Source organism: Neolamprologus multifasciatus, chromosome 14 (genome assembly GCF_963576455.1).
Source record: "Neolamprologus multifasciatus chromosome 14, fNeoMul1.2, whole genome shotgun sequence".
Classification (NCBI taxonomy): Eukaryota; Metazoa; Chordata; class Actinopteri; order Cichliformes; family Cichlidae; genus Neolamprologus; species Neolamprologus multifasciatus.
In genome coordinates, this window is record NC_140452.1 from 28,864,994 (window position 1) to 28,888,108 (window position 23,115).

At 43.2% G+C, this 23,115-nt stretch overlaps 3 protein-coding genes across 6 annotated transcripts in view; 1 reads left to right on the forward strand and 2 right to left on the reverse strand.

The window, feature by feature from the left end:
* Nucleotides 1-200: 200 nt before the first annotated feature.
* Nucleotides 201-16,534, reverse strand: baz1b (bromodomain adjacent to zinc finger domain, 1B). Of its 3 annotated transcripts, none has more exons than XM_085131234.1 (22): nt 15,741-16,534; nt 14,457-14,573; nt 13,365-13,509; nt 13,010-13,199; nt 12,744-12,865; nt 12,386-12,583; nt 12,105-12,293; nt 10,685-11,975; nt 10,283-10,438; nt 10,052-10,190; nt 8,941-9,104; nt 8,608-8,722; nt 8,405-8,503; nt 8,082-8,259; nt 7,061-7,246; nt 6,724-6,871; nt 6,327-6,464; nt 5,988-6,135; nt 5,367-5,482; nt 4,560-4,699; nt 4,367-4,473; nt 201-3,153 (listed from the first exon to the last, which is right to left on the reverse strand). In XM_085131234.1, exons 1-22 carry the CDS (start codon nt 15,857-15,859, stop codon nt 2,472-2,474), a joined length of 4,887 nt encoding a protein of 1,628 aa, XP_084987360.1. In that variant the 5' UTR covers nt 15,860-16,534; the 3' UTR covers nt 201-2,471. The 3 variants fall into 3 exon arrangements, with proteins under 3 accessions (XP_084987360.1, XP_084987359.1, XP_084987361.1); XM_085131233.1 differs by having other exon boundaries at nt 10,685-12,005; XM_085131235.1 differs by lacking the exon at nt 6,327-6,464 and having other exon boundaries at nt 10,685-12,005; nt 15,741-16,533.
* A 752-nt stretch (nt 16,535-17,286) lies between these two features.
* On the reverse strand, nt 17,287-19,644 carry bcl7bb (BAF chromatin remodeling complex subunit BCL7B b). Of its 2 annotated transcripts, none has more exons than XM_085131258.1 (6): nt 19,487-19,644; nt 18,910-18,985; nt 18,730-18,817; nt 18,262-18,420; nt 18,063-18,166; nt 17,287-17,971 (listed from the first exon to the last, which is right to left on the reverse strand). In XM_085131258.1, exons 1-6 carry the CDS (start codon nt 19,597-19,599, stop codon nt 17,900-17,902), a joined length of 612 nt encoding a protein of 203 aa, XP_084987384.1. In that variant the 5' UTR covers nt 19,600-19,644; the 3' UTR covers nt 17,287-17,899. The 2 variants fall into 2 exon arrangements, with proteins under 2 accessions (XP_084987384.1, XP_084987385.1); XM_085131259.1 differs by lacking the exon at nt 19,487-19,644 and adding an exon at nt 19,098-19,442.
* A 2,927-nt stretch (nt 19,645-22,571) lies between these two features.
* hip1 (huntingtin interacting protein 1) overlaps nt 22,572-23,115 on the forward strand; it is a 50,459-nt gene continuing 49,915 nt past the window's right edge. The window contains exon 1 of the mRNA XM_085131240.1: nt 22,572-22,937. Within this exon, the coding sequence (XP_084987366.1) occupies nt 22,821-22,937 (117 nt within the window). The 5' untranslated portion in view covers nt 22,572-22,820. The remainder of the gene's footprint in view (nt 22,938-23,115) is intronic.

Genomic DNA, 23,115 nt, shown 5'->3' on the forward strand with positions numbered 1-23,115 from the left:
CAAAGATTCAGATGTTCCGAGAAAATGAACCAACACCAGTGTAAAACAATGATTTGATATTTTATTAAAAAGTAAAGACATAACTTGCTTGTCAAAGCTAGCCCATTTTTTGTTTTTTTTAAATCACAAAGTTTACAGACGGACGGCAGTGATGTCAGCCTCATCAGCTCAGCACAAATCAAACAGGGAGAACTACGGTCTTCATCCATAGCCTTTATTGGAAATTCTTTACAAGTGAATCCTCAGAACTTGCCCAAACCCAGCTTTTAGAGACTATAAATATATATAAAAAAGGAGGTGTAAAAGGATTTTGCAGTTGCTCCAAGTACAAAGAAAGCATTTACAGTCAGATCTCATTTTGAGAAGGGCAGTTTGCTCGTTTGTTGACATGTCAATTTTTACAAACATTGTTGACAGCTGTTAATCATGTCGGGAAGCTGAATTTAAACAAAAACAATACGGGGCGAAAACAATCAGTGGACGAAAGAAAACAGGAAAGTTTCGATGGTAACAGCACTAGAAATAACACGGGCGAACGGCACAGCACAGTACAGACAAAAGAGGGCGACCCAGCCACTGCCACATCAGTATACAGGTAATATATACACACATTTGATGGCAGGCAACCAAATAACTACACATGGTCTTCTGCACACTAAGAGCTAAAATATCCCAGCACTATGAAGCTCCCCTGCAGTGACAGGCAGGTGGTACAAGAGTACAGCTAGCAGCACTGCCGCTGAAGTACTTGGAAAATGCTGGCACCAGAGTAATACAAGTGCAGGTATAGAGCACCACCTGGTGACCACACCAGGAAATGTGCTGGAAAACCTTTGATTTACCTTTAAAGAGCTGCTTTACCCCAAGTCTGAGCTACTAATCTAATTGAGCTGAACCACAGCGCTCACTGTGTCACAAAACGTAAAAAGAGAAGATTTCTGCTGTTGACTATGCGAGAAGTGAAATAACTCGTGGCACGTTCTGAAGAGAGCCCCGTTTTAAAACCTTGCAAGTTCCTGGGTACTATTTATTATTTACAAATAACCAAATAAAAAGTGCAAAGATTATCAAAGGTTAAAAAAAATGCCCATTTGTCTTAACAAACATCACATCTGCTGCTTTTAAACACTGTTTACAAATGTTTATGCACATAATTTCAAATATAGTATGGTCCTGCAGCTGCTGGCATATTAAGTGTACTTTACACAGGAGGAGTGCAAACTGACGGATCATTTGAGGTACCTTTAAAGTGGCAGGGCACTACAGAGGGGGAAAAAGGTCGAACAGCTCTACAAGCCGACAGAGAGGGGGAGACTCAGAGTCCGTCCCTGATAACATCTTGGCACCAAAAGCTGGGATGAAGCTTTTTTTTGTTTGTTTTAAACCGGTGAAGTGATTGGACTACAAAGCCCCTTTCAGACACAAGCTCCTTTCCTTCTAATGGCTTCACATCACACATTTCGCTTTTTCTTTCTTGTGATTGATAAATTAGCCAGCGAACGTGTGGCTTCACCGCGAGATCTCAAGGCTTCTTAATAAGGATTTCGCAAACCAGTGGTCGCCATCACGGTAGCTACATCCAACTTCTAAACAGTCTGTGGTTGCTAAAAATGTCCCGGGGCTCTGTGAAGCCTGAAAATTGACTCAGTGCTGTCACTAACAAGATTGAGGAAGCTGAGAATCTTGTGTCTGAAAAGGAATTTTGATTTGCAGTCTCAGCCCAGCTTTGGACGAAAGATTTAAACCTGGGCTAGGAGGGAAAATATATATATATATATGTATATTTATGTATGCATATGCTAAATCTAGTAAAGTCATATGGTGTTTATCTATGAACATGGAATTAACCAAAGATTGTAAGCAAGTTGCTTCACAGAAAGAGCAATTTACAAGTGACGGCTATCAGCAAACTCCTAGATTGTTTCAGACACACCAACACGATCTGTTACAGTCAGCGACTCGTCACAGATGCTTGGGGGGTGGGGGGTGGGGGTGGGGGGGGGGGCAGAGAGCTAGCTGGACTCATTCCTGAAGCACACCAGTAAAGCCATGTCTCAACTAAGTGCGAAGACAAGTCCCTCTGATTACACTGTACTCACGTTTGGAGAAGACACAAAGCAGTTCACAACATTTAAGTCAAATTACACTTGTGTGTGAGGTTGTCGACTTTAAATCGAAGAGTCTTAAGAGCTATGAGGACCTCTCGATTATCTCAAATGTCTCATTTTTCTTGGTTGGAAAAACAAAACATCACCAATATTAAACATGTTACAAATATATATCAGTTTTCTTCTCTTGTTTTTTCCAAAATATGAGCATACTTATTAACACAAAAAAAAAGTCCTTCTGAGGATTAGGTCCCGCTGGCTGTGTGAGGAGGAGATGAGGTGCTCGTGGTCATCGTTCTGAAGAGCGGGACAGAAATTTTTAAAGCAAAGAGAGATGACAGAAAACAAACAGCACCCTGGATTTCACGAGCGTTTCTGTCTCTTGGAATGTCGCTGCTGGTTTGACCGGTCCTCGTCGCTGCTCGCTGCCTCATTGTCGCCCCGGCCCCTGCGCTTACGAGTTCTTCGTGTTTCCCGCTCGCCGTCGCTATCCTGCTCCCTGTAATCCTTCCTGCCCGAGGTGGCAGAGGTTCTCTTACTTCTCCTCCTGCCATCGTCATCATCATCATCATCCTCCTCCTCATCTCCATCCACCTCATCATCCTCTTCCTCCTCCTCACTTTCGCTGTCGTCATCCTTCCGTCTTCGATCATTTCTGGTTGTTTTCCTCGCATGAGATTTTCCATTTGTCATCTTCTTCTTGGGCTCTTCTTCCTCTTCCTCATCTTCTTCCTCCTCCTCCTCCGATGTTGCAGGAACTTGGTACACACGCTTGCGGGAACGCCGCCGGATGTAGCTGAGACCAGGCAGCAGCTTCTGGAGCAGCTCGGTGAACGTCTGCTCCGTTTTGACCATACAGGAGAGCACGGTGCTGCCCTGCTGGTTGTACTCCTCGGCATTGGAGAAGACCAGCTTTACATCTTCCAGGAATTCCTGGGCGTGGCGGTACGAGCCCTGGCTGAACTTGCCCAGCATTGTCTGATAATCCATGGGCTGAGAGATGATATCCAGGTAGTCCTCTGCCTCTTCAGAGGAAACAGGCTCCCTGAAAGAGGATTTAAAGCACGTGATGAGTGTTAGAGACTGGAGACTTGGGACCATAATGTGTCTCATGTTTTATAAAAGTCGAGAAACATACATAAGGCATATTAAATATAAACGTTTAAATCCTGTCAGACATTTATTGGAGGCAGAGACACAAATCCCTTTGGGGTTGCGTCATGAGGGAGATCCAGCATCAAACATGCAGACCTACCTATTGTGGTGATCCCTTCTGAAAAAGGGAGTCACATGAGTCAGAGTGGTTAATGTGACCACCAGCTACCTTGTCTCTTCAACATGTCTGAGCAGCTCCCTGAAGACCATCCAACATGTTTAGTGCAGTAGTTATTATTACGACCATAAACTCTCAGAGGAGCAGTTCAGCCCCGCACCTTTCTCTCTCACAAATCTCTACTGCTGCTAGGATTAGCAGCTAATAACCAGCCATACAACCCACACCATTGCTCTGTATAAAATAACTTGCAGAGGTCAGCGCTCAATCTAGAAGGAAATAGTGCCCAAGAGGCTCTGGGCTTTGCAGTTTTCACACTCTGTTTCTGCCGAGGGAAAACCATTTACAAAAATGTGACTCAGTCTGATAAGATTGTAATATTTCTGTGGCACACAGGTTTTTGAATGCACAAGTAGTTTCCATAGACAAATGCTTTCCACACTGATGGAAGCATAAATACATACATTATGTGGACAAAAGTACTGGTCCACCTACACATTGAGCAGTGCACCTAGGTGCCATGGAAACCATGCCACGAAGCTCCCAGCACCCAACGTTTGTGCTGATGTTAATGCCAGAGGAGGTTTGAACTCTGCAGAAACTGACTCAGTGGTCTGCAACTGAGTTTCTCCTAAACACTCAAGATGACACCAGTAACAGCTGCAAGTACAAGGAGTCAAGAAACTTCACAAACCACCTTGATGCAGTGGTGACATCCTATCATAATACCACTTGCATTCAGTGAGCTCTTCAGAACAACCCACTCTTAAATGTCTGTAGAGGCAAACAGCATCAAGCTAGGTGCCTGATTTTACACACCTGTGGCCATCAGGCTCAAAACAGCTACATTCAAAGAGTAAGAGGTGTGGCCCAACACTTCTGTCCCTATAATGTCTGTAGTTTAGCTAATAGTTGAAAAGGTTGTTCAGGAGTCAAAGTGGCTCCTGTTTGACATGTACTTGTGTCACATTTCTTCTTCCCTCACCTGAAAGGCCAGCTGTAGCGATATTTCATCAGCTTCTTGAGGATTTCCTCACACCTCTCCAGCTCCAGCACCTGTCTGCTCACTCCTGTCTGGGAGCTCTGTCGCACCTGCAGAGACGGCACACACAAAAGCTATAATTTTAGGACAAACGATACAAAGCTGGTCTGTTCTAAGCTCTCTGTAAACTTCGTACCAGTTCGTCGATGTCTGCAGGACTGTTGGGGCCTGTTCTCTGCTTGCCGCTCTGATTACTAGAAGAGGCCGACTTCTTTGATTTACTTTTTGAGCTTTTCTGCCGTGATGAAGACTGCTTATTTTTCTTTCTTGGTCTCACTGTGGAGGAGGAAAGACGTAGAGAAGAAGCAGAAGTAGAAATTAACATGTATAATGCTGCAGTTTCTCTCATAAAATCAATCCACATCCAACTGTTCAATTCTTGGTATTTTAAAAGGTGGCTCGAAACATTCCCAGGCCACCATGATTTGAACGTTTGCCTGTCTGAGCCTCACGCCTGAATTGAGAAAGATAACTGGCTCTTAGGTGCACCGACACCTCTCTATTGAAACTTCTAAATCATTATCCTTGACACACAGGCCTGAACTGACAGAAGGGATCATCCTGCCACATACTCTGAGTGAAGCCACAGTGACAAAGCTTCAAAGCCAGGTCCAGACCTGAGTTGTGCAGCATCACACACAGACAATGAGACACAAAGAGGACAATGGCTGAAATTCCCCATCAGCATTCCTTTCATTCTCAACCTTCAGCACCAAAGATCCTCCATTTCCAAAACAAACTCAGGTCTTAAAGCCTTTAAAATTATCCTTTCTAGACCGTTAATGTCTTCACAACAATGATTAAAAAAAAAAGGTATGAAAAAAATGCTAATGGTAACTCAAACTGTTGTATTCCTCACAACCTCCTTAACTGTAGGAGTGAATTTAAACTTGGTCAAAGAGTTACAATTTTTTTAACCTAATTTTCTCTGTAAAATACTCACAGCTGTGTCCCATGGCTTTGTAGTCGTTCTCTTCTTCGTCCTCATCCTCTTCCTCAGAGTCCTCCTCTTCAGACTCCTCCTCATCGTCTTCTTCATCAGAGTCTTGCTTATAGTTCCTGCAATGGAGAGCTCGCCTTTAAAGACAGCTGATGAAGTATAGGGCAGACACATCTGGGCTTCAGTTACACTGGTTGATCCGCTGCTCTGTTTGTGGAGCACCCTGAAGAGGGTCTCCCCTTTCACTATATCCAGCTACCACACCATCAGTGGGGTGTGCGATTACTGATCACATGACAGAAAACTAATAAAATAAACAATGTGTTTGTTAGACTATGTCCTAACCAGCTGTTTCTCAGCAACTGTACAGACAGGTTAGCATTAGGGACTGGGGCACAGGAGAGATGCTTTCTGTAGTCACTGTCTGAATACTTTGATGTATATTTAAGGTGTATGTCAGCTGGAACCAGGAATTCCTTTAGCCTTTATTTACATTTTGGTTATCTTTTTCCTCCATGCAAGTGGTAGGGTCTGTGCAAGATGGGCACTTTCAGTTATATTTTAGTCTCCTTTTGTTTTGAACTCTTTAGGGATCCGCTTTTTCAAAGAGTGGAGGACAGTTACCTTACGCGGGAGCCACGTCTGGCCACAGTCGGCTGGCAGGCTGGGCACAGCCACTCTCCATTGGGGACCCGGTAGAGAGCCGGTCGCAGACAGAACAAGTGGAAGGCCTTGTTGCACTCATCACAGAGTATAAGTTTCTCATCATCACCTGGAAGAGATCAGCATCAACCATAAGGCCTTTTCTTTTTAATTTTAAAGCTTTAAGTTTTATTCTGGGTCTTTTTAGCAGCCCCACATATTTCCACCTCGACTCTTTTGCTTTTCCTGACCTTTAGTGTATAAACAGCTCAGCAAATCTCTTACATGTTTTCTACTGTCATCTTATCACTACAGGTTCACCTGTCGGCCTGCGGAGTGGTTGGCTCCGTATGTAGATCTGCCTGACACTACTACTCTGATGTGCTTTGACCCTGCAGTTCCTGCCCTGCCTGGATCTACACTCCTCCAACCTCAGCACAGATGGGTTCTCCCAGAGCACTAGACAGGAGGGCAGAACATCATTTGGCAAGTGCAGAATGCTTCACTCAAACAGGATCTAACCTTTATGAAGTTTACATGCAAATTAACACCATAATAATCTGGCAAATTCAGAGTGAAACTAGATAATAGTGCAGTTTTTGTTGTCCTCTCTGGAATTTGAACTGTGCGTAATCAATAATGCTCCAATCAGCTGCAAATAACTGGTGATGTGCGTTCTCCCACACAGAGCGGGGCAACCGTGGAAAACATTTCTAACCTTTCCTGCGACAGACTTTGCAGCGAGCGTTCTCAGCAGACATGTCCCACTTTATGCAAGCGTCCAACATTCCCAGCAGCACGTGCATGCGGGAAAATGTCTGGGCCTCTCGGATAGCGGTCTTCCACTTCTCCACTGCTGTTGCTACCTGTGAGGAGAAGTAAACATTGAAAATAAAATAATTGGGGGTTTTTTTTTTTTCTTCAACATTTTTTACTTTAGTTGTTTTAAATATCAAAAATCAGAATTTCAGTTTCAAATGAATAAAACTTGACCCTGATTTGGCTTCATACTGCTTTAGCATCAGAGTGCTAACAGTTCATCTCTTTCCTCTTACCCTGGCCTCTTCTGCCAACCGCTTCTCCTCATCCACCTCTTCAGCCTTGCTGCTTTCCTCTCCTGCTTGCTTCTTCTTCTTCTTCTGCTTAGGAGCCATGAACCCCTGCAGGAACTTTTTGATTACACAGGCCTGAATGGTGATGATGCACTCGCCGAAGTCTTTCAGGCTCTCCATGTCTTTCAACTGTGACAAGAGGATGAAACAGACAGAGAATTTCAATTCAAAACACAGACGGCATGCCCAGTAAAGCCACAAAACTTCCCCGATGGGTGCTTCACGAGGAAAGAGCATCTCTCTGGACCAGTTAAACATCTAAGTACAAATGTTTCATGGAACTCATACTCCCTTAAAATTTACAAAGCATACAGAAAGTAATATTTCTTGTTAAATCAGCTCCCCTATATTACAAGTAATCCATTTAGAAAAAAGGTTAAGGGCAGCATGATGCGTTTTAAGAAAAATAAGCACAATTTCAACAATATCAGGTTTCCAACCTGCAGTGAGTCCCAAAATCTTCACATGCAGAGTTTTGGTAACTAAACTAAAAACAGTATTTTACATCTTTATGATTGAAATAATTTGTGTTTTTAGAAGAACATTTACACTTTTGTGCTGTAGGCCCACACTGGCATTGCCACACCAGGGTTGGCAGTGAATTTTATTGAAAGATTTGAGTAATTAAAAATGACCAAGCATTTCTTACACCCTGGAAAGCCAATCAGTGGGCTGTTCTGACCCCACATTTGTTTACACCGTGGCTTTTAATACTTACACTAAACATTTCAGAGCCTAACTGTGTACTTGGTTCTACCATATATGCCTTCCACAGTGAACATGATTTCAAAACATCTGTTTTCTTGAACTAGTTATCTGTCTAATCAACCACTATGCCCCATGCCCATTGCCTGATAGCCTGAACAAACACTGACTACATGCTGTGCCCTTTTAGTAGAATTTAAACACAGATTTTCACTAAAGACTGGGAAGAGTCTTATTTTCAAACTGTCTGACTATTCACCTTATCCTCAATGTCCACGTTATCATCCAGGTACCCGAGGCCGCCCTTCTGCAGGCGTGAGGCTACTTCCTGGATGTCGCTACGCAGATATTTGAGTAGCTCTGCATAGCCGTCACAGGTCCTGAGGCCGAGCCTGGCTTTCCGGGTCAAATGGATGGAGTGGAGTATTTCCTGATACCTGACACAGTGAGAGGGTATTTGACATTATCACCACTGCCACCATAAAAATCATAGACATGAACTACAGACAAAAAAAAGAAAAAAAAAACTGAACTCTGCAGTTTTATGTGGGTTAAAATAATCTCTTATAATACTGCATTCACCTGCTTTGTATATTTGACTTTAGTTCACTCTCTCTGACCCCCTGAGGGTGAAGACTCTCCACCAGTTCCTCCAGCTCAGCTGAACTGTCACATATGAACCTGAAATCAGAAGTGAAAATGAGGAGAAGATCAATTAAACAAAAAGGATAAAATGCATCAAATGAAAGTGAAAAGGGAAAATAAGGACAGACATAAACACCTACCAAAGGTTCTGTCCCTGTTTGGGAACAGTAGTTTCTATACAAACATCTGGTGCTGCTCCCTGCTGGGCTCCTTCACTAACAGCACCGTCTACACTGCCATCATCTTTTTCAGTACCTGCAACATAAATAATAATTTAGTGTCTCGAGATAAAGCCATGTGTGGAAATTTGTTTCTCAAAAACACACATTAACTACCAATTATGTGCAAACAAGCCTGCACACAGAGCAAACAAAACCAGACAGAAAAAAATTCTATATCAGTTAATAAAAATATTTGGATTATTAGATCTAAAGAAAAACAAACATTTTTCAAGAGAATGTATTTTTGCTTACCTTGTGAATCAGGAGCAGGGACTGCCTCACCGTCCTCCTCCTCTTCTACCTCAGGCTCAGCTGGTTTTTCCTCTGGTGGAGGGGTGAAGCTGTAGTCTATGCTTTCGTGCACCCAGCCTTTCTCAATGTACAGACCAGGAACCACATCAGAGAAAAGCCAGAATCTGCACAAAAACATCACGTATGGTTACAATTTACCAAAGTGCTTCTGGTAAATACGTCGTTAGTCTTTTAATTTTGAAAGACTAAGAAACAGCTAAAATGTCTAGACATTTTGTGATACCCATTAATTTATGACATTTACAATACATTCCTGACTAGGGATGTTCCTGGGGACTAAATTCTTATTCCCTAACCAGACTAATCCACTATTCTAACACTGAGAAGCAATAAGATAAAGTCACATTTGAGACCAGTCTAATGAACAATGTCAGAAGCTCCCTAAAAAGGCATTTGAAAACAATAATTATTAGTACTTTAAATGACAACTTAACCTCTGAAAAATGAATCAATTAAAACAATCAGTCATCCATCAATTTCTTCCAGACTTCTGTCCCCAGCCACCTCCCTCAGCTTAACTGGGCATAAACCGAGAATACCGAGGCGTTCCCGGGACAAAAAAGAGATGCAATCTCTACAGCATGTCCTCAGTCTACCAGGGTCTTTGTCCTGGCAGGACACGCCCTGAACACCACACCAAGGAAGCAACCACCTCTGCTCGCTCAGTTCAATGTGGCAGAGTTATAGTTCTACTCTGAGTCGCTCCCAAATGGCTCCTCACTCTATCACTAAGGCAGAGCCCATCTGTCCTTCAAAGAAGTCTCATTTCCATCGTTTGTATCTGTGACTTATTCTTTCACCTTCAAAATAACTAACAATAATATGCTTTGAAGAAAAAAGATCAGGCTTAGATTATCTGATTTGTCTTCAATGACGTCAGGCTTGCAGCGCCATCTAAGGCAAACAGCTGCATGACATTTAGGACACAGCACTTTACCTGTAAACAGTTTCAATTAAATTAATGACTGGTACATCTGGTGCAGACGATTTCATCTGTGAGCAGACATGATGTTTTGGCTCACTGAGTTAATTCCTCGTGTTAAGTACCAACCTGTTGTGATTTCTGTCGGTACCTAGAGGAGTCCTGCGCATCACTTGTCTCGCTTTGGTTATTCCATCCTGAAAAGCCCTCTCTGCAGCCGCCCTCTGTTTACGCATCCGCTCCTCTTCAGCCTCCTTCTCCATGCGTTCTAAAAGGAATAATAGTAACCAACAATAAATAAAGCATACTATGTAATGAATCAAAGTTATAATTAGTATCAATCTTGCTTAAAAACTGTACCTTTGTTCTGTCTGTCCATCTCCTCTTTCTCCTTCTTAGCCTGCATGGTCATTAGTCGCCGGCTCTTCACTGAGCTGATCATGTCCTCTGGTTCTGGCTCAACTTTTACTTCCTTCTTGACCTCCTTTTTAGAAGACCCTTCTTTTTTCTTCTCACCTTTAACCGCATGGAAAACACAAATATGTTAATACAAGCTGTATATTTATTTACAACGTCTGCTTTTAGACCCCCAGACACATGTGTTGTGCGAGACTTCAAATACACACTAGACTTGAAAGGCATCTACTTTCTCTGACAATTCTTAGGGTAAAATGTAGATGAACAGTTTAGAAACTGTGTGTAAAGTACACACTTGATTCACAGCAATATATCGAGACTGGTAAAACTGATGATCCCTCCTACCTTTGTTCTCCATCTCCTTCCGCCTCTTCTTCTCGGCCCTCTTGCGGTCATTGGCCTCTTTCAGCATTGCCAAACGCTCCTTCCACAGCTCAGCTGACCGCTGCTGCATTGCATCAACATGGTCTTCCACAGAGTACGTCATCAGGATCCGGTGGCACAGCGCCACTAACAGGGTGACTTTCTCCTCGGGGCTCAACTCAAACACCTCGGTTGTCTCGAGTTTATCCAGGAACTCGCTGGTCACCACATCATCATATCCACCAATGGCCCCAGAGTCTTCTGAGCCCTGGCCGCTCTCCTCACCGTGAGCGTCACACGGTCGCAGGCACAACCGTGCCAGCTCGGAAGCTGAGTGCATAGTCAGAGGAATCTCAGATAAGGGCATGTCGAGCTCACTGTAGCCCTCAGCCAGCTCATCCTGCAGTAATGTTTGGAGCAGCACCACCAGCACACGGTTTAGATAAAGGAAGCCAGACCGTTCCCCAGCCAGCGCTTCCATCAGAGCCGCTGCTGTGATGGGATACTGGTCATTTGGCATCAGCAGCCCTGAGTAACAGTGAAGGAAGTCCACAACCATGGCCACATTCCCAAACAATGTGTTGGGCAACCCCTCAGGCATGTCCACAAGCTTGAATGCAGGCAGAGGCTTCCCACCTTCGATCTCCTGATCTTCATATCGGCGCGACTGTTCACGGCGGACCAGCATCTCCTTCTCTCGTCTCTCCTTGGCCTTTTCTCTTAACTTCTCTTTGAGTTCCTCACGCCTCTTCTTCATCTCTTCCTTCCTTTCCTCTTCACTCATGGCTGCCCATCGCTTCTTCTGCTCCAGAAGCTCCCAGCGTTTCTGCACTAGCTCCTTGAGTTCCTCTGGCAGGCGACTACGATCATCTGGGGACAAGGTCTTGGCAGCTTTGGAGATAAGGGATGAAAGGGAGTTCTTCTTATCCTCTTTACCCTTGTTCTCCTTGTAGTAACGAAGGAGGTGGAGAGCCATAGGGTGTAGTGGCTTCCCAAGTTTCGGTGTACCAATGCCAGAACTACGAGCTCTCTTCTTTGGGCTTCCTGCAGCACCGCTCTTAGCCAGATGCAGTAGAGTCATCTGCTTCATCTTTGGCCCCTTAGCACCAGCTTTACCGTCCTTTTTGGATGCTTTGAGAACATTGAGTTTCTTCTCACCACTCTTTCCAGTTTTCTTTCCTTCTTTTTTGTCCCCTGACTTTTTGCCAGATTTCGGAGTGGAGGGAGTGGAGCCTTTACCTTCTCCTTTCTTAGGGGTTCCTGAGTTCTTTACCTTGAGTGGAGAACCATTCATTTTTATTTTCTGAAATACAACCAAGTGACCATTAAACATAACAGTGACGTTTGAGGGATACCTCATAAATTAAATGACATTTCACCATGTACACACAAGCTGACTAACCTGCATGTGGCCCCAGATGGTGGGACTAAGGGGCATGCCTAAAGCATCTTTCTTCTTTTTCTTCTTCTTTTCTTCCTTCTCATTGCCCGAATCTTCTCCTGGAGTATCAGCAGTCTTGAGCTTCTTGTTAGGCTTACCCTCTGGAGATGACAAGCTCTTGCGCTTTGTGGAGGGATTCTCTGCCAAGAACTTGAGATGTACACAGGAAGGTGAGTCAAGAACATGCAACACTTAAAAACTGATTTAAATAATGAGCAGCAAAATGAAATAACTAAACTTACCTTGTGTGGATCGAGAAGAAAGTCGCTGAATTTGCTGGGCAGGTTAAATTTTTTTACCAGTTCATCTTCAACCACCCAGGGAGCACTTTCTCCCATGCCCAGCCTTAGAGCATAGTGTCTGATGAAGTAGCGCATGATCTCCTTGGTTGGAGGACGCTCTGTTCTATAAAGACTGTCCGCTGGGACGTCACAGATCACCTATGACACATGTTGGAAATTTAGAGTCCAGTTTTTCTTAAAATCACCAAGTCTATTGTCCACAAGTATATGAACCTTACGTATAACCTTTTATAGTCTAAAAATAGAACACACTCCACACACCATTTCTTGAGTGGTGATGTAAAAAAACAAAACAAACCTTGTCCTCATTGATGAGCTTTACATCATACTTATGAGGAAGGAATTTAGGCATTGCCCATTTCTTCCTCTCTTCTTTCATGGCAGTGGGTAGTTTCCTTGGTGAACGTCGTGCTCTGTCACCTAAAAGGAAGCCAAACATCATATATTGAACAAATACTGTATAAATAAACAATTTTAACCTGCTTATCCAAGCAGCATTTACAACATGTTCTTAATTTTATCCACAATGCAAGATTTCGCCTCTTAAAACTAATTGGCACTCACTCAGACTCTCCCTCCTGTTCTCCTCTCGGGGAGGCGGCTCCTTCCTCTGGTTTTCCTGGCTTGCGTTCTCCTTGTCGCTGGATGGAGAGTCACAAGCACCTTCAAGTTTCTTTTCCCCGGACTCACCCTCTGTGTTTTCCAAGGGGTGGATCTTTACCACTGTCACTCGCAAACTTTTCTCCTTCCCCACCTGAAGCCAAGATGTAAGATTTGACATTATATGAGAAATTTTATACACACACTATAACGTTTAATGCAGTAAATTATCAGGTTACAAAAAAAACACTGACAATATTATAAGATTGACATTACAGACAAGTTTAGAAATGTAATAAGAGTAAGCTGTCAAACTGACCAGGAAGTCGCACTCTTCATCCACAGCATATTTGGTGAGGATTTCCACCCAAGCCATCTCAACCAGTTTGTCTAAAGACACTGTGTTGTGGTGAACCATCTCAAGGACTGGTTTCTCAAACCACTTTGGATACTCCTCTTGAAGCCTGCACACACACACACACAATGTGATCAATGGTTAGTTTATAAAAAGGTAACAAATGTGACACTGTCTTGCAGCTCCATCGTTCTCTGTTCACAGGGGTTGTGATGCTAACACAGAGTTCATCATCACATGATTTGTTTTACTTTGCTTAGATCTGCAGACACACCGTGACCCTGAACTGTAATAAGCAGAAGAAAATAGATGGATGGATCGTTTGCCGAGGGTTGCCAGTAGGGGGAGTAGTTTCTCTTGGCTGACATAATTAGAGCATAAATACTGTACAGCTCATGATCCCGACTTACTTCAGCTCTGGGCCACTGAGCACCGCTCTTCCCAGTCTCTGCTGTGACATCTCTTTGGGCCATATTTATTTTTTTGTTCTCTCTCTTGCTAAAAGGACATAGTGATCCCATATGCCAATACATATTTCAAGTCAAATGGACTGAAAGAGATGAGTTGAACCATTTTATTATTTTCCATAGGTTTTTTCCATTTGCAGATCAGGATAAAGGAACTCAGGCCCTTGCAGATTCAAGGATGACTGAGTCACTCGCTCTCTAAATAGACTGAGAGGAGGAGCACAAGATTTATCCAATCATAGCAAAGCAGTAAGCCTTGTGACCTTCACTGGGGTTGTATGGTTCCCTTCTTTGTTGATACCATGAACTTCTGTTAGGTGACTACTCTGTATTTCTTGCACAGTCCTTCCACATAAGTAGGTGTGGTTTTTACAATCAGAGATTTATGCAAACTAGGTTTTACTGGACATCTGAATACAAAGGGCAGGACGTAAAGAATTGAATCTGTGCATTTTCACTCACTCAACAGCCTTTATTAAAAGTGCATACTCTGTTTGGTCTGAAATCAGCATAGTAGACCAACAGAGCTTTCACAAGTTAACATGGAATAATGAATGTGCACGTGCAACACTGTGGATGTAATACTAACAGTTCGGTGACTTCTTGTTCCTCCTCCCATGCCTCTTTGTGAGTGAGCTGGCTGCTTCCAGTGCTCTTGCATGTCCAAATGCGTTCACTATATCTCTGTAGGCGGGCCTCGTACTCTCTGTGTACATTTGGTCAAGGAAGTTACATCATCCAAACTTTTTCCTATTTAGGGTTTTGTTTACGCACAACAAGCAAGATGCAAGTCAATAAAATTCCATCATGACATTTAACATCACTGAGCATAATGAGAGGTCAAGAGACACCCAGCATAAACACATTTCAAAACAAATCATCTGTGAATAGTCCTGTCCTAACAAGACAAGGAGAGGGTTAGGGACGGGAATGAATAATGATTTCAGAGAAAGTCAGAAAGATCAGTTGGACGCTGTGCATTTCCATGGGTACTCTAACAACATACTAAGTCAAATCCCCATAGATGGGACTGTTTGACAGCGTAGTGGTTCACAAAGCTTTATTAAGACAATAAAAATGGATAATAGAGTTTAGACACCCACATAAAGTCAAATATCATAATCGATTATCCATATCAGCATATTATGGACACTTAACACTAGCTACGTGTGCCACAGCAGGTTTCATAACCTTGCTGACAGTCGTGGACCTTTAAGAGCTTAAAGCGTTCATGTGAACGTTTTAACAACGTGGTAAAGTTGTTCAATTGTGACAACAGAAGAAACCAAGCTAACAACAAAATGCTGTCATAAGTCACTGGACACATTTCAGTCAGGCCAAAATACGAAAGTAAGTTAAAGCGAAACGGACTCTGAGAGGCTTCTGTGCTAGCATTACCAGCTAACACATTACCAGCCGGGGAGCGGCGTCAGTCTGGGCTATTGTGACATAATGGGATACCTAACGTTAGCAACTGGCTAGCTCACCCTGTTAGCATTGCCAGCAGAACCGTAAAACATGAAAGTGAAAGACTCCTTTTCGCCCTTCTCTACAATGACGTGCTATTTACAGTCATATATTTAAATCGGTTAGGTCAAAAGCTAACTAATAGGTAAAATTATTTAATTACCAGAAACAGCGGAGTGTTAGCTAGCCAGCCTGTCAACCCAGAGTAAACTGTGTACATGCGGGGAAACACTTAACGGGGGAGAAATGTCAGGTAACGTCAAATTCCTTGCTTTAGCCAGCTTCATAGCGTTCTACTCGTGACTATGAGCACATCAGTTCAGCTAACCAAGACAAAGCCCGCTATCCAGTCTATCGACTGGCTCGATAAGTCGAGACTGATAACCAGCATCATGTTAAAGGATACTCTTTGTTCCTGAAGGCCTCCTTGGTGTGCTCGATGATGTAGACCTCCTCTCCCGGGCCTGGTGGCTCGGCTAGCGGCTTAGCCAGCGGGTACGGTTTCCGGCCCAAAAGCGGTGCCATTTCAAATCCAGAGATGGCACAAGTGCCGAAAGTAAAAAAAGATTTTCTAGCAACAGACTAGCGCAATAGTACACAATGGTATGTCCTTTGCATGTATCCCAGTATTAAAAATGTCAGAGCCGACAGATAGCACGTCTCACTTTACCGCCGGCAGGCCCGGCTCTCAGCGTGTAGCAGCTAGCTTTCTAGCTAGCAGGCTGGGTTATCTCGTTGCAAAACAATAACAGTGCACCGCTTCTCGCCGCCGGACTCATCGCACCATCCTTTGCTCTTCTGAAAGTGGTGTCAGGCTATTTTTTACGCTGCACCTTAGGTAGAAAACACGCTGGCAAACGTGTCCCCGGACTCAGTTGTTAAAGTTCAGCACCTTCGGGTGAACGTGAAAGGATGCGAACCGCACCAAAATGAAACTCGCGGTAACCGTCAGTCAACAGCAGGTCTGGCGGCTGTACAGTCCCGAGCAAGTGTTCGCAAATTAGGCCTGCTCCCTTTTAAACTGTACTCGCTGCATACGCTGAAGCTCCTTGGCGTCAGGTAACAGCGTGAGCAAGCGTTGCGAGAAAGTAACCTGAATCAGCTAAGAGGAGGTTAATTCCCTGTCGAAATGGCGGGAGTTTTCAGTCCACCGGCACTGTGCCTCATACCCTCAGAACTCTGTTTCCCCGGTAGCAAGCAGCGTCGCGCGCATGTCCCGCCCCCTCTTCGCTTTCACTGGCTGTCTCGCTGAAGCGCCATCGTCAAATTTGCCTGCAGGTTTCTCAGTGGTTGAATTGTCCTGTCTATTCTCAGTCTTTTCCGATAAACCACGCCCTCATATAATATAGAGGCAATAGGGTCAGCTGATGACAATAAAAATTATATAAACCGTTCAAATCAGCACTCTTAAATCATATTTGAATAGACTGAACATGGGTTTTGTCGATATCTAACGAGGAGCTGTCTTGTTCAGTTATCGAATTAATTTTTAAAACCATTGTCTGGACTCCATTTTGAATATGCTGATTAAACAATAGGTTACCCACTACTGGGATTCCTCATGGTGAATAAATCCTTACTTTGCAGGATCTTCTTCATCTTCAGCTGCTTCCTTTAGGGGTCGCCACAGTTAACCATCTCACCCGATCTCTAGCATACTGCTCTGTGAAGCCAGCCCCTCTGCATGCCTCCTTAATTACGCAAAACTTACTCTGTGCTCTTCCTCTTTTCCTCCTGCCTGGCTGCTCCATGTTAAACATACATTATTCAGTTTATTTACTGTGTCTTCTCTGCATTTCCAAACTGTCTCAGTTTTGACTTTCTAACTTTCTAAATGCTCAGCCTGTTCACGCTGTTCACCCCCAGCGACAATCTGAGCATCTTCTGCTCTGCCACCTTTTGTTAAAATGTATTTTGTTAGAACCACCGTCTCCAAACCATACTTCAGTGAGTTAAAATGAACAGTCGCATTTATTATGATTTACAAAATGTGTTCAGTTATAAACATGGGCAAATAATATTATAGGGCAATATATATATATAAAAAAATCATATTCTTGCATGTGATAAGCCAAAATAAGCTTCTTTTTTTTTAAAGGAGGGCACTGTATTTAATACACAATGGCACATCTAAAAACAGCAATTTGCATAAAGCTTCACAAATAACACCTTTTCAAAATCGCCAATAAACCTTCAGAATAAAGCAACAGCATATGGAAACATGCATCCTTTCAGCTGCGGCTGCCAGGAAAATCAGACATTTACAGCAACAGCATGAAAATACACAAAGCCTGCGAAATACAGTTCAAAATGCCCCCCCACCCCCACCCCACCCCCCTTTTCAAGATGAAAAACGAAACACAGCATGACTTCAAATATCAATTCAAGTAGGGGGAAAATAGAAGATTTTGCAGTTAATACACATTTTCTTAAAAGCTGAATTTAAAATAAGCAATATTTGCGTAAATATATGAAGAGATCCAGAATAATTGTCAAAGCTTTGCTAATCTCACAACAACTGAGGACATGTTTTGTGTGCATTTTGACAAAACAATCATAAATAAGCTATCTCAGAACAGCGTTCTCTCCTGTGCAAATCTTCTTTAAGGGAGGGGCTCCTGATTCATCCAGTTCCTCCTGTTCAATGAAAAGAAACACATTTAATTAGACTGCAATCAATTTAGGAATGATGCTTTTTGGTCTTCTTTGAGCTCATTTTTTAACGCACCTGGGTGTCTGGGGTGCTCCGTCTGACAGTTCCTGATGATAGAAGGTCCTCCTTGATGAGAGTGGGTGGCTCATCTGTGCCCTCCTGTCCTGAGTGAACTGGCTCTGCATCATCAAGGAGGCAGCGAGATTATATACTGATTATCGAAGCTTTCACAACCGTCACAACAAATGCGATGCAGTGCGTGTTATCCACATACCATCCACGCTCTCCTGGCCGAGCATTGGAGGCTGGGAGTCTTCAGCTCGCAGGCTGGAGGCATGAGGAGGGCTGACCTGCTGCGAGCTGGAGGTGCTGCTGCTGTTATCCATTTTAGACTGGTAAACGTCCGACAGAAAGCTCTGGTTGCTGTTTTCATCTGGCGCGGAGAGGAAGGGAAAGGCACGGAACATGAGGTTACAGCTCTTACAGCATTTTAGAAATATATATTACTGTGCATTAGTCTCGAGCAACCTCTCATTTCTTTATGAAATGAGCAATAGGTCCAGTGAATTACTGTGACATATGCAAACATACATGAAACTGCAACTGAATATTTGGTATGACCACCTTTAGAACAGTACTGTTACTAATTTCTTTTAGATTGTGGTTTTAATTTAGACAGCATTAAGTACAAAACAAGTCAGCAAACCTTTTAAAAAATATTTTTAAAAGCCTTCAAACATACCAGTAAAATCCAGTAGAGAGTTGGTGTTTTCCAGGACCACATCTTTCAAGCCTCTAACTTCTCCACCGGTGGATTTGGTGCGATATATCTGACAATGGAAGTGCAATTTGTCAGTTTCAAGAAATGTGAGCAAAAAAAGGTTATTAAAAAAATAAGCTACACATGACAAAAGGCCCACACCTGCTTTGTTTCCGTCACTGGCACCCACTTGAATATACGTAAAGACGTGTCACCAACTGTCACCCATTTCTTCTCCCTGGGGATGTGATTAGTTTGATTACAGTGAGACAGGAGCTCAGCAAACATTTTCCGCTTTCACCTGGTCCACAGCCTCAGTCTCTAACATGACATGCAGCATACACGCTCACGTTTTCTCTCTCCAACAGCACACAATGGACAGCTGCACAAATATCACAATGTGCCCACTAACAGGCATCGCTCACAGTGCAGGAGAGGGTTAAAACCCCCGGGGAAACGTCCGCGGGTGTTTATGAATTACACTGTAATTAGACTAACGGGACAGCGAGCCGGAATTAGCCGCGCGCCGCATGTCAGGCTGAAGCCATATTGACAGCTCTCGGCGGAAAAACTCAGCTAGCCCCGCCCCCTCTGTCAAACTGGGGCACGGGTTGGTCGGCGTCTCCGTCAATCATCTAACTTTTCCGACTGAAGTTTGTTGTGCGACGCAGCAGATATCAGGCTTCGGTCTACTAATACCTTTCCCTCCATATTGTCCCCCCGCGGATCGCTTACGTACCATTTGCGCACTTTCTCGATGGCCGCTAGCACCTTTTTGATGTCGTCTTTAGCCCGACTTCGCGTCTCAGCGCGGCCCGATCGTCCCGACATCTTGATGCTGTTATGATTCATCTACAGATGCATCTGAAAACTTCAAGACCAAGCCCCAGTCCTCCGTTACACTGGTAATCTCGCGAGATTCATTCGTCACATTTTTTTCTCCCTTTTTTGTCAGCTTCATTCTGACACCTTATGTTCACACTATATATATATATATATAATGTACTGTAAAGACAAGCTGGGCACGTTTGATTTTATTCGTCCTTTTTGTCCATTATCCATCCCTTCTGACTATAGTGGGGGTTTCTATTTAATGTACAGTTTATTCAAATGCTGTACTTAATGACAGCTTTGAAGGCTGTAAAGTGAGACGTGGGGATTTTGTTTTCACATTAAAAAAGACATTCTCCTAAAAAAAATAAACCCAACACGGTGTGGGGTTGTCCCCCTGTGCAGAGCCCCTGTCACCTTTAAAGTGAGTTGTTAGCAGCTCTACTCAAAACTACACTGCTGTGCAAAAGTCTTGAACCACCCCTTATTTCTTTATATTTTGCTTCCAAGCAGCCAGACTTTCTTGTCAGTTTTTACCAGTGGTCTTTAGGAATAGCTCTCCAAGCTTTCTGAAGATCTTTCAAGCTCATTGGGAATCAGCTATTAGGTCCAAACTGTGTACTTAAAAAAATGGAGGAAACTGGAGAAGTGGAAGCCACTACCTAGGATCTAATGTTCGCTGGAGCCTCATCAGACATGGTCTCAGTGGAAGGGTGGTTGCTATGAGGGGAAACAGGGAGAAGTATCAAAACCATTGTCTGATTTTGATCCATCATACGTAGCACCTGGAAAATATCTGATTGGCAAAGGCTACCTATTTCAGCATGACAATGAGCCCAAACACACAGCCAACAAAGAAAAAGCATGCCTGTCTAAGAGAGTTTAAAGTTCACATATTGACTTTTAAGCTCATTAGAGTTGTACAAACGGTGTTAACAATACAAATTAAAAACAAAGCAAACCAAATCCTCTCAGAACATCTTGGATCCACTGCAGTAAATAATTACATTTATAGTGCATAAAGCTCTTTTCTTTGCTTTTGTATTGATTTTTGTATGTACTTGTTCCCACATGTAATCAACAGAGGGCAGCTTTGAGTCAGGCATTAGCAAACCTGCTCCTCCCGGCCCTCAGGGGACACAGAGCAAAGGTTGTCAGTGTGTTGATTTATTGCTGAGATAGGAAGGAATCACTGACAGGAAATTATCCTTTGTTTCTTTGCTTGTCATTTGCAGATAGTAAAGGAGCAGAAGCAGGCCCAGCTTCTCTTTAAACAACTTGTTTTCACTCTACCAAGAATGAAACTAGAAACATTGTGACAATATTGTCAAGTAATGTGAATATTTTATTTATTTATGGAAGGCTGTTAACACTATCATCTTTTTAGTAAGAATGAACATAAATAGATTAAAGCCTTTTTTTCAGTTAACATCAGATCAGTGACTGAGAGAGTTACAATAAACTGGATGCTGCCTAGAAAAAATAATCTCAGCGATGAAAAATCTGTATCTTAGTCTCAGACTAAACATTTCTGTGGCGTACGTTTCCAGAATCATCACATTGAATATTTTCTTTTAGTGCTTCTATATCTGTTTGACAGGACATGATAAGACAGCTGAATGTGGGGAAGGCCACAGAAAAAGAAAAATGTCAACATATTAACTGATGGCGTGGGTGGGGACTGCTAGAGCTTCAGCCAGTGGCTGACAACACAGGGAGGAGTCCCAAGGCCGTTACTAGAGAAAATATCCAAATAACAGCCCAGCATGCAGCTGAAAGTTGTCATGGTACCTACAATGGCAGCAACTTCCTGCCACGACTTTGTGATTAAGGGCTTTTCATTTTTCAGAGATTGTGAGGTTTGCACATCAGCGTCGATGACAAACACTATGAGTCAGGTGAATTTTGTTCTTTTATTTACACACAATACCACACATGGACGTCCATCAGTTTACTCAAAGTTGTTGTCATCCAGAGGGAGCACGTTCTCCTGGCTTAAAATGCAAAATATAATATTTAACTTTGGTTCATATTAAAAAAATTTTTAAAGCAAAAACATGACAAGTAACTGGTTGAAGAAATATCGGCTTTTAAAAGTAAAACTAAAATATTTTGATCTTTGGCCATTTCATTGGGTACACCTGTTCAGCTGCTTGTTAACATTTACTTAATCAGCCAATCGCATGGCAGCATCTCAGTGCACTTATGCATGTAGACTTGATCAAGATGGTCTGCTGATGTTCAAACTGACCATCAGAGGGAAGAAGAATGCTGATTTAAGTGACTTTGAATATGATGTTGTTGTTTTCTGAGAATTTTAACGAGATGTTGATCTATTGGGATTTTCTTACACGACCATCTCTAGAGTTCACAGAGAATGGTATGAAAAAGAGAAACTACCTTCAGAGCTCAGAGGAGGATGGCAACACTGTTTCCAGCTGATAGGAAGGCAAAAGTAACAACACTTGTTTACAACCAAGGTACCATGCAGAAGAGCGTGTCTGAATGCACAACATTCAGGTACAGAAGAAGACCACGCTGGATGTCACAAAAAAGAGGAAACTGTGACTCACCAGAGAGAAATTTTGCCTCGTGTGATGAGTTGTTGGATCAGAGTTTAGCATAAACAACATGAAAGCATGGATCCATCTGGCCTTGTATTAACTGCTCAGACTGCTCGTGGTGTAATGATGTGGGGGATATTATCTTGGCACATTTCTGACCCCTTAGTCCCAACTGAGCACAACTTCACAAAGCTTAAATCATCTCAAACTGGTTTCTTGAATGAATTCGCTGTATTCAAATTGCCTAATAAAGTGGCCAGTGAGTGTATATTTACAATATAAGCTGTAAGTTAAAATATAAGTAACAGCTGAGTCTATCTCCGCTCTGCACATGTGAGATTTACGTCCTCGCTAAATGTCGGAATTTGGGAACTTTAGTTTGAAAAAGTGAAAGCGGAAGTGAGCCCTTCGCGGTGAGCTTGTGCGCGAGCTTTACGTTGGTGCCGCTCAGGCTGCTCCTGTCATTGACTGGGGTGGTGTTGGTGGTGGACGCAGAGGCCAAATGCTTCTGTGAACTGGGGCGACGAGTCCAGCAGCGCAGCATGGACGGCTGCCCGCCATAGTTAGCGCAGTTCGGAGTCTACTTCACTGTAGCCTAGAGAACGATTATAAGCTAAAAGCCTCTCTTTCTGTTTTTCCACCCCGCTGCTGTTTGTTCTTCTTCTGCCTCAGACGACAATGGATCGAGTAAAAAGCTCCATGCAGCAAGTCCCCAACGCTATCCCCAAAGTGATCCGACGGACCGGAGGAGCCAACAGCCTGGAGCTGGAGAGGGAAAACTTTGAAAGAGTGCAGGTACGGAGCACAGGAGGTCACAGTCATATAATAACGTTATTCTGCCGAGAGTGTGGGATGGAGGTCCCGGGCTGAGAGCCTCTTTATGTCGCTGGTGGGAGGTTTTTAAAAAGTCATGTCAACTTAAACTATGCACAGCACTGTGTCACTATTTCTCTCCGTCTGACGCGAGAGAAGG

Coding starts and splice junctions, on each gene's coding strand:
- baz1b (XM_085131233.1), bottom strand. CDS start 15,859: ATGGCACCGCTTTTGGGCCGGAAACCGTACCCGCTGGCTAAGCCGCTA. Junction 10,439..10,684: donor GAAGGAGATGGAGAACAAAG/GTAGGAGGGATC, acceptor ATGCGGTTAAAG/GTGAGAAGAAAAAAGAAGGG. Junction 6,465..6,723: donor CAAAGTCTGTCGCAGGAAAG/GTTAGAAATGTT, acceptor CCTCCTGTCTAG/TGCTCTGGGAGAACCCATCT.
- bcl7bb (XM_085131258.1), bottom strand. CDS start 19,599: ATGAATCATAACAGCATCAAGATGTCGGGACGATCGGGCCGCGCTGAG. Junction 18,986..19,486: donor ATCGAGAAAGTGCGCAAATG/GTACGTAAGCGA, acceptor TCACATCCCCAG/GGAGAAGAAATGGGTGACAG. Junction 18,818..18,909: donor CAGTGACGGAAACAAAGCAG/GTGTGGGCCTTT, acceptor TTCCATTGTCAG/ATATATCGCACCAAATCCAC.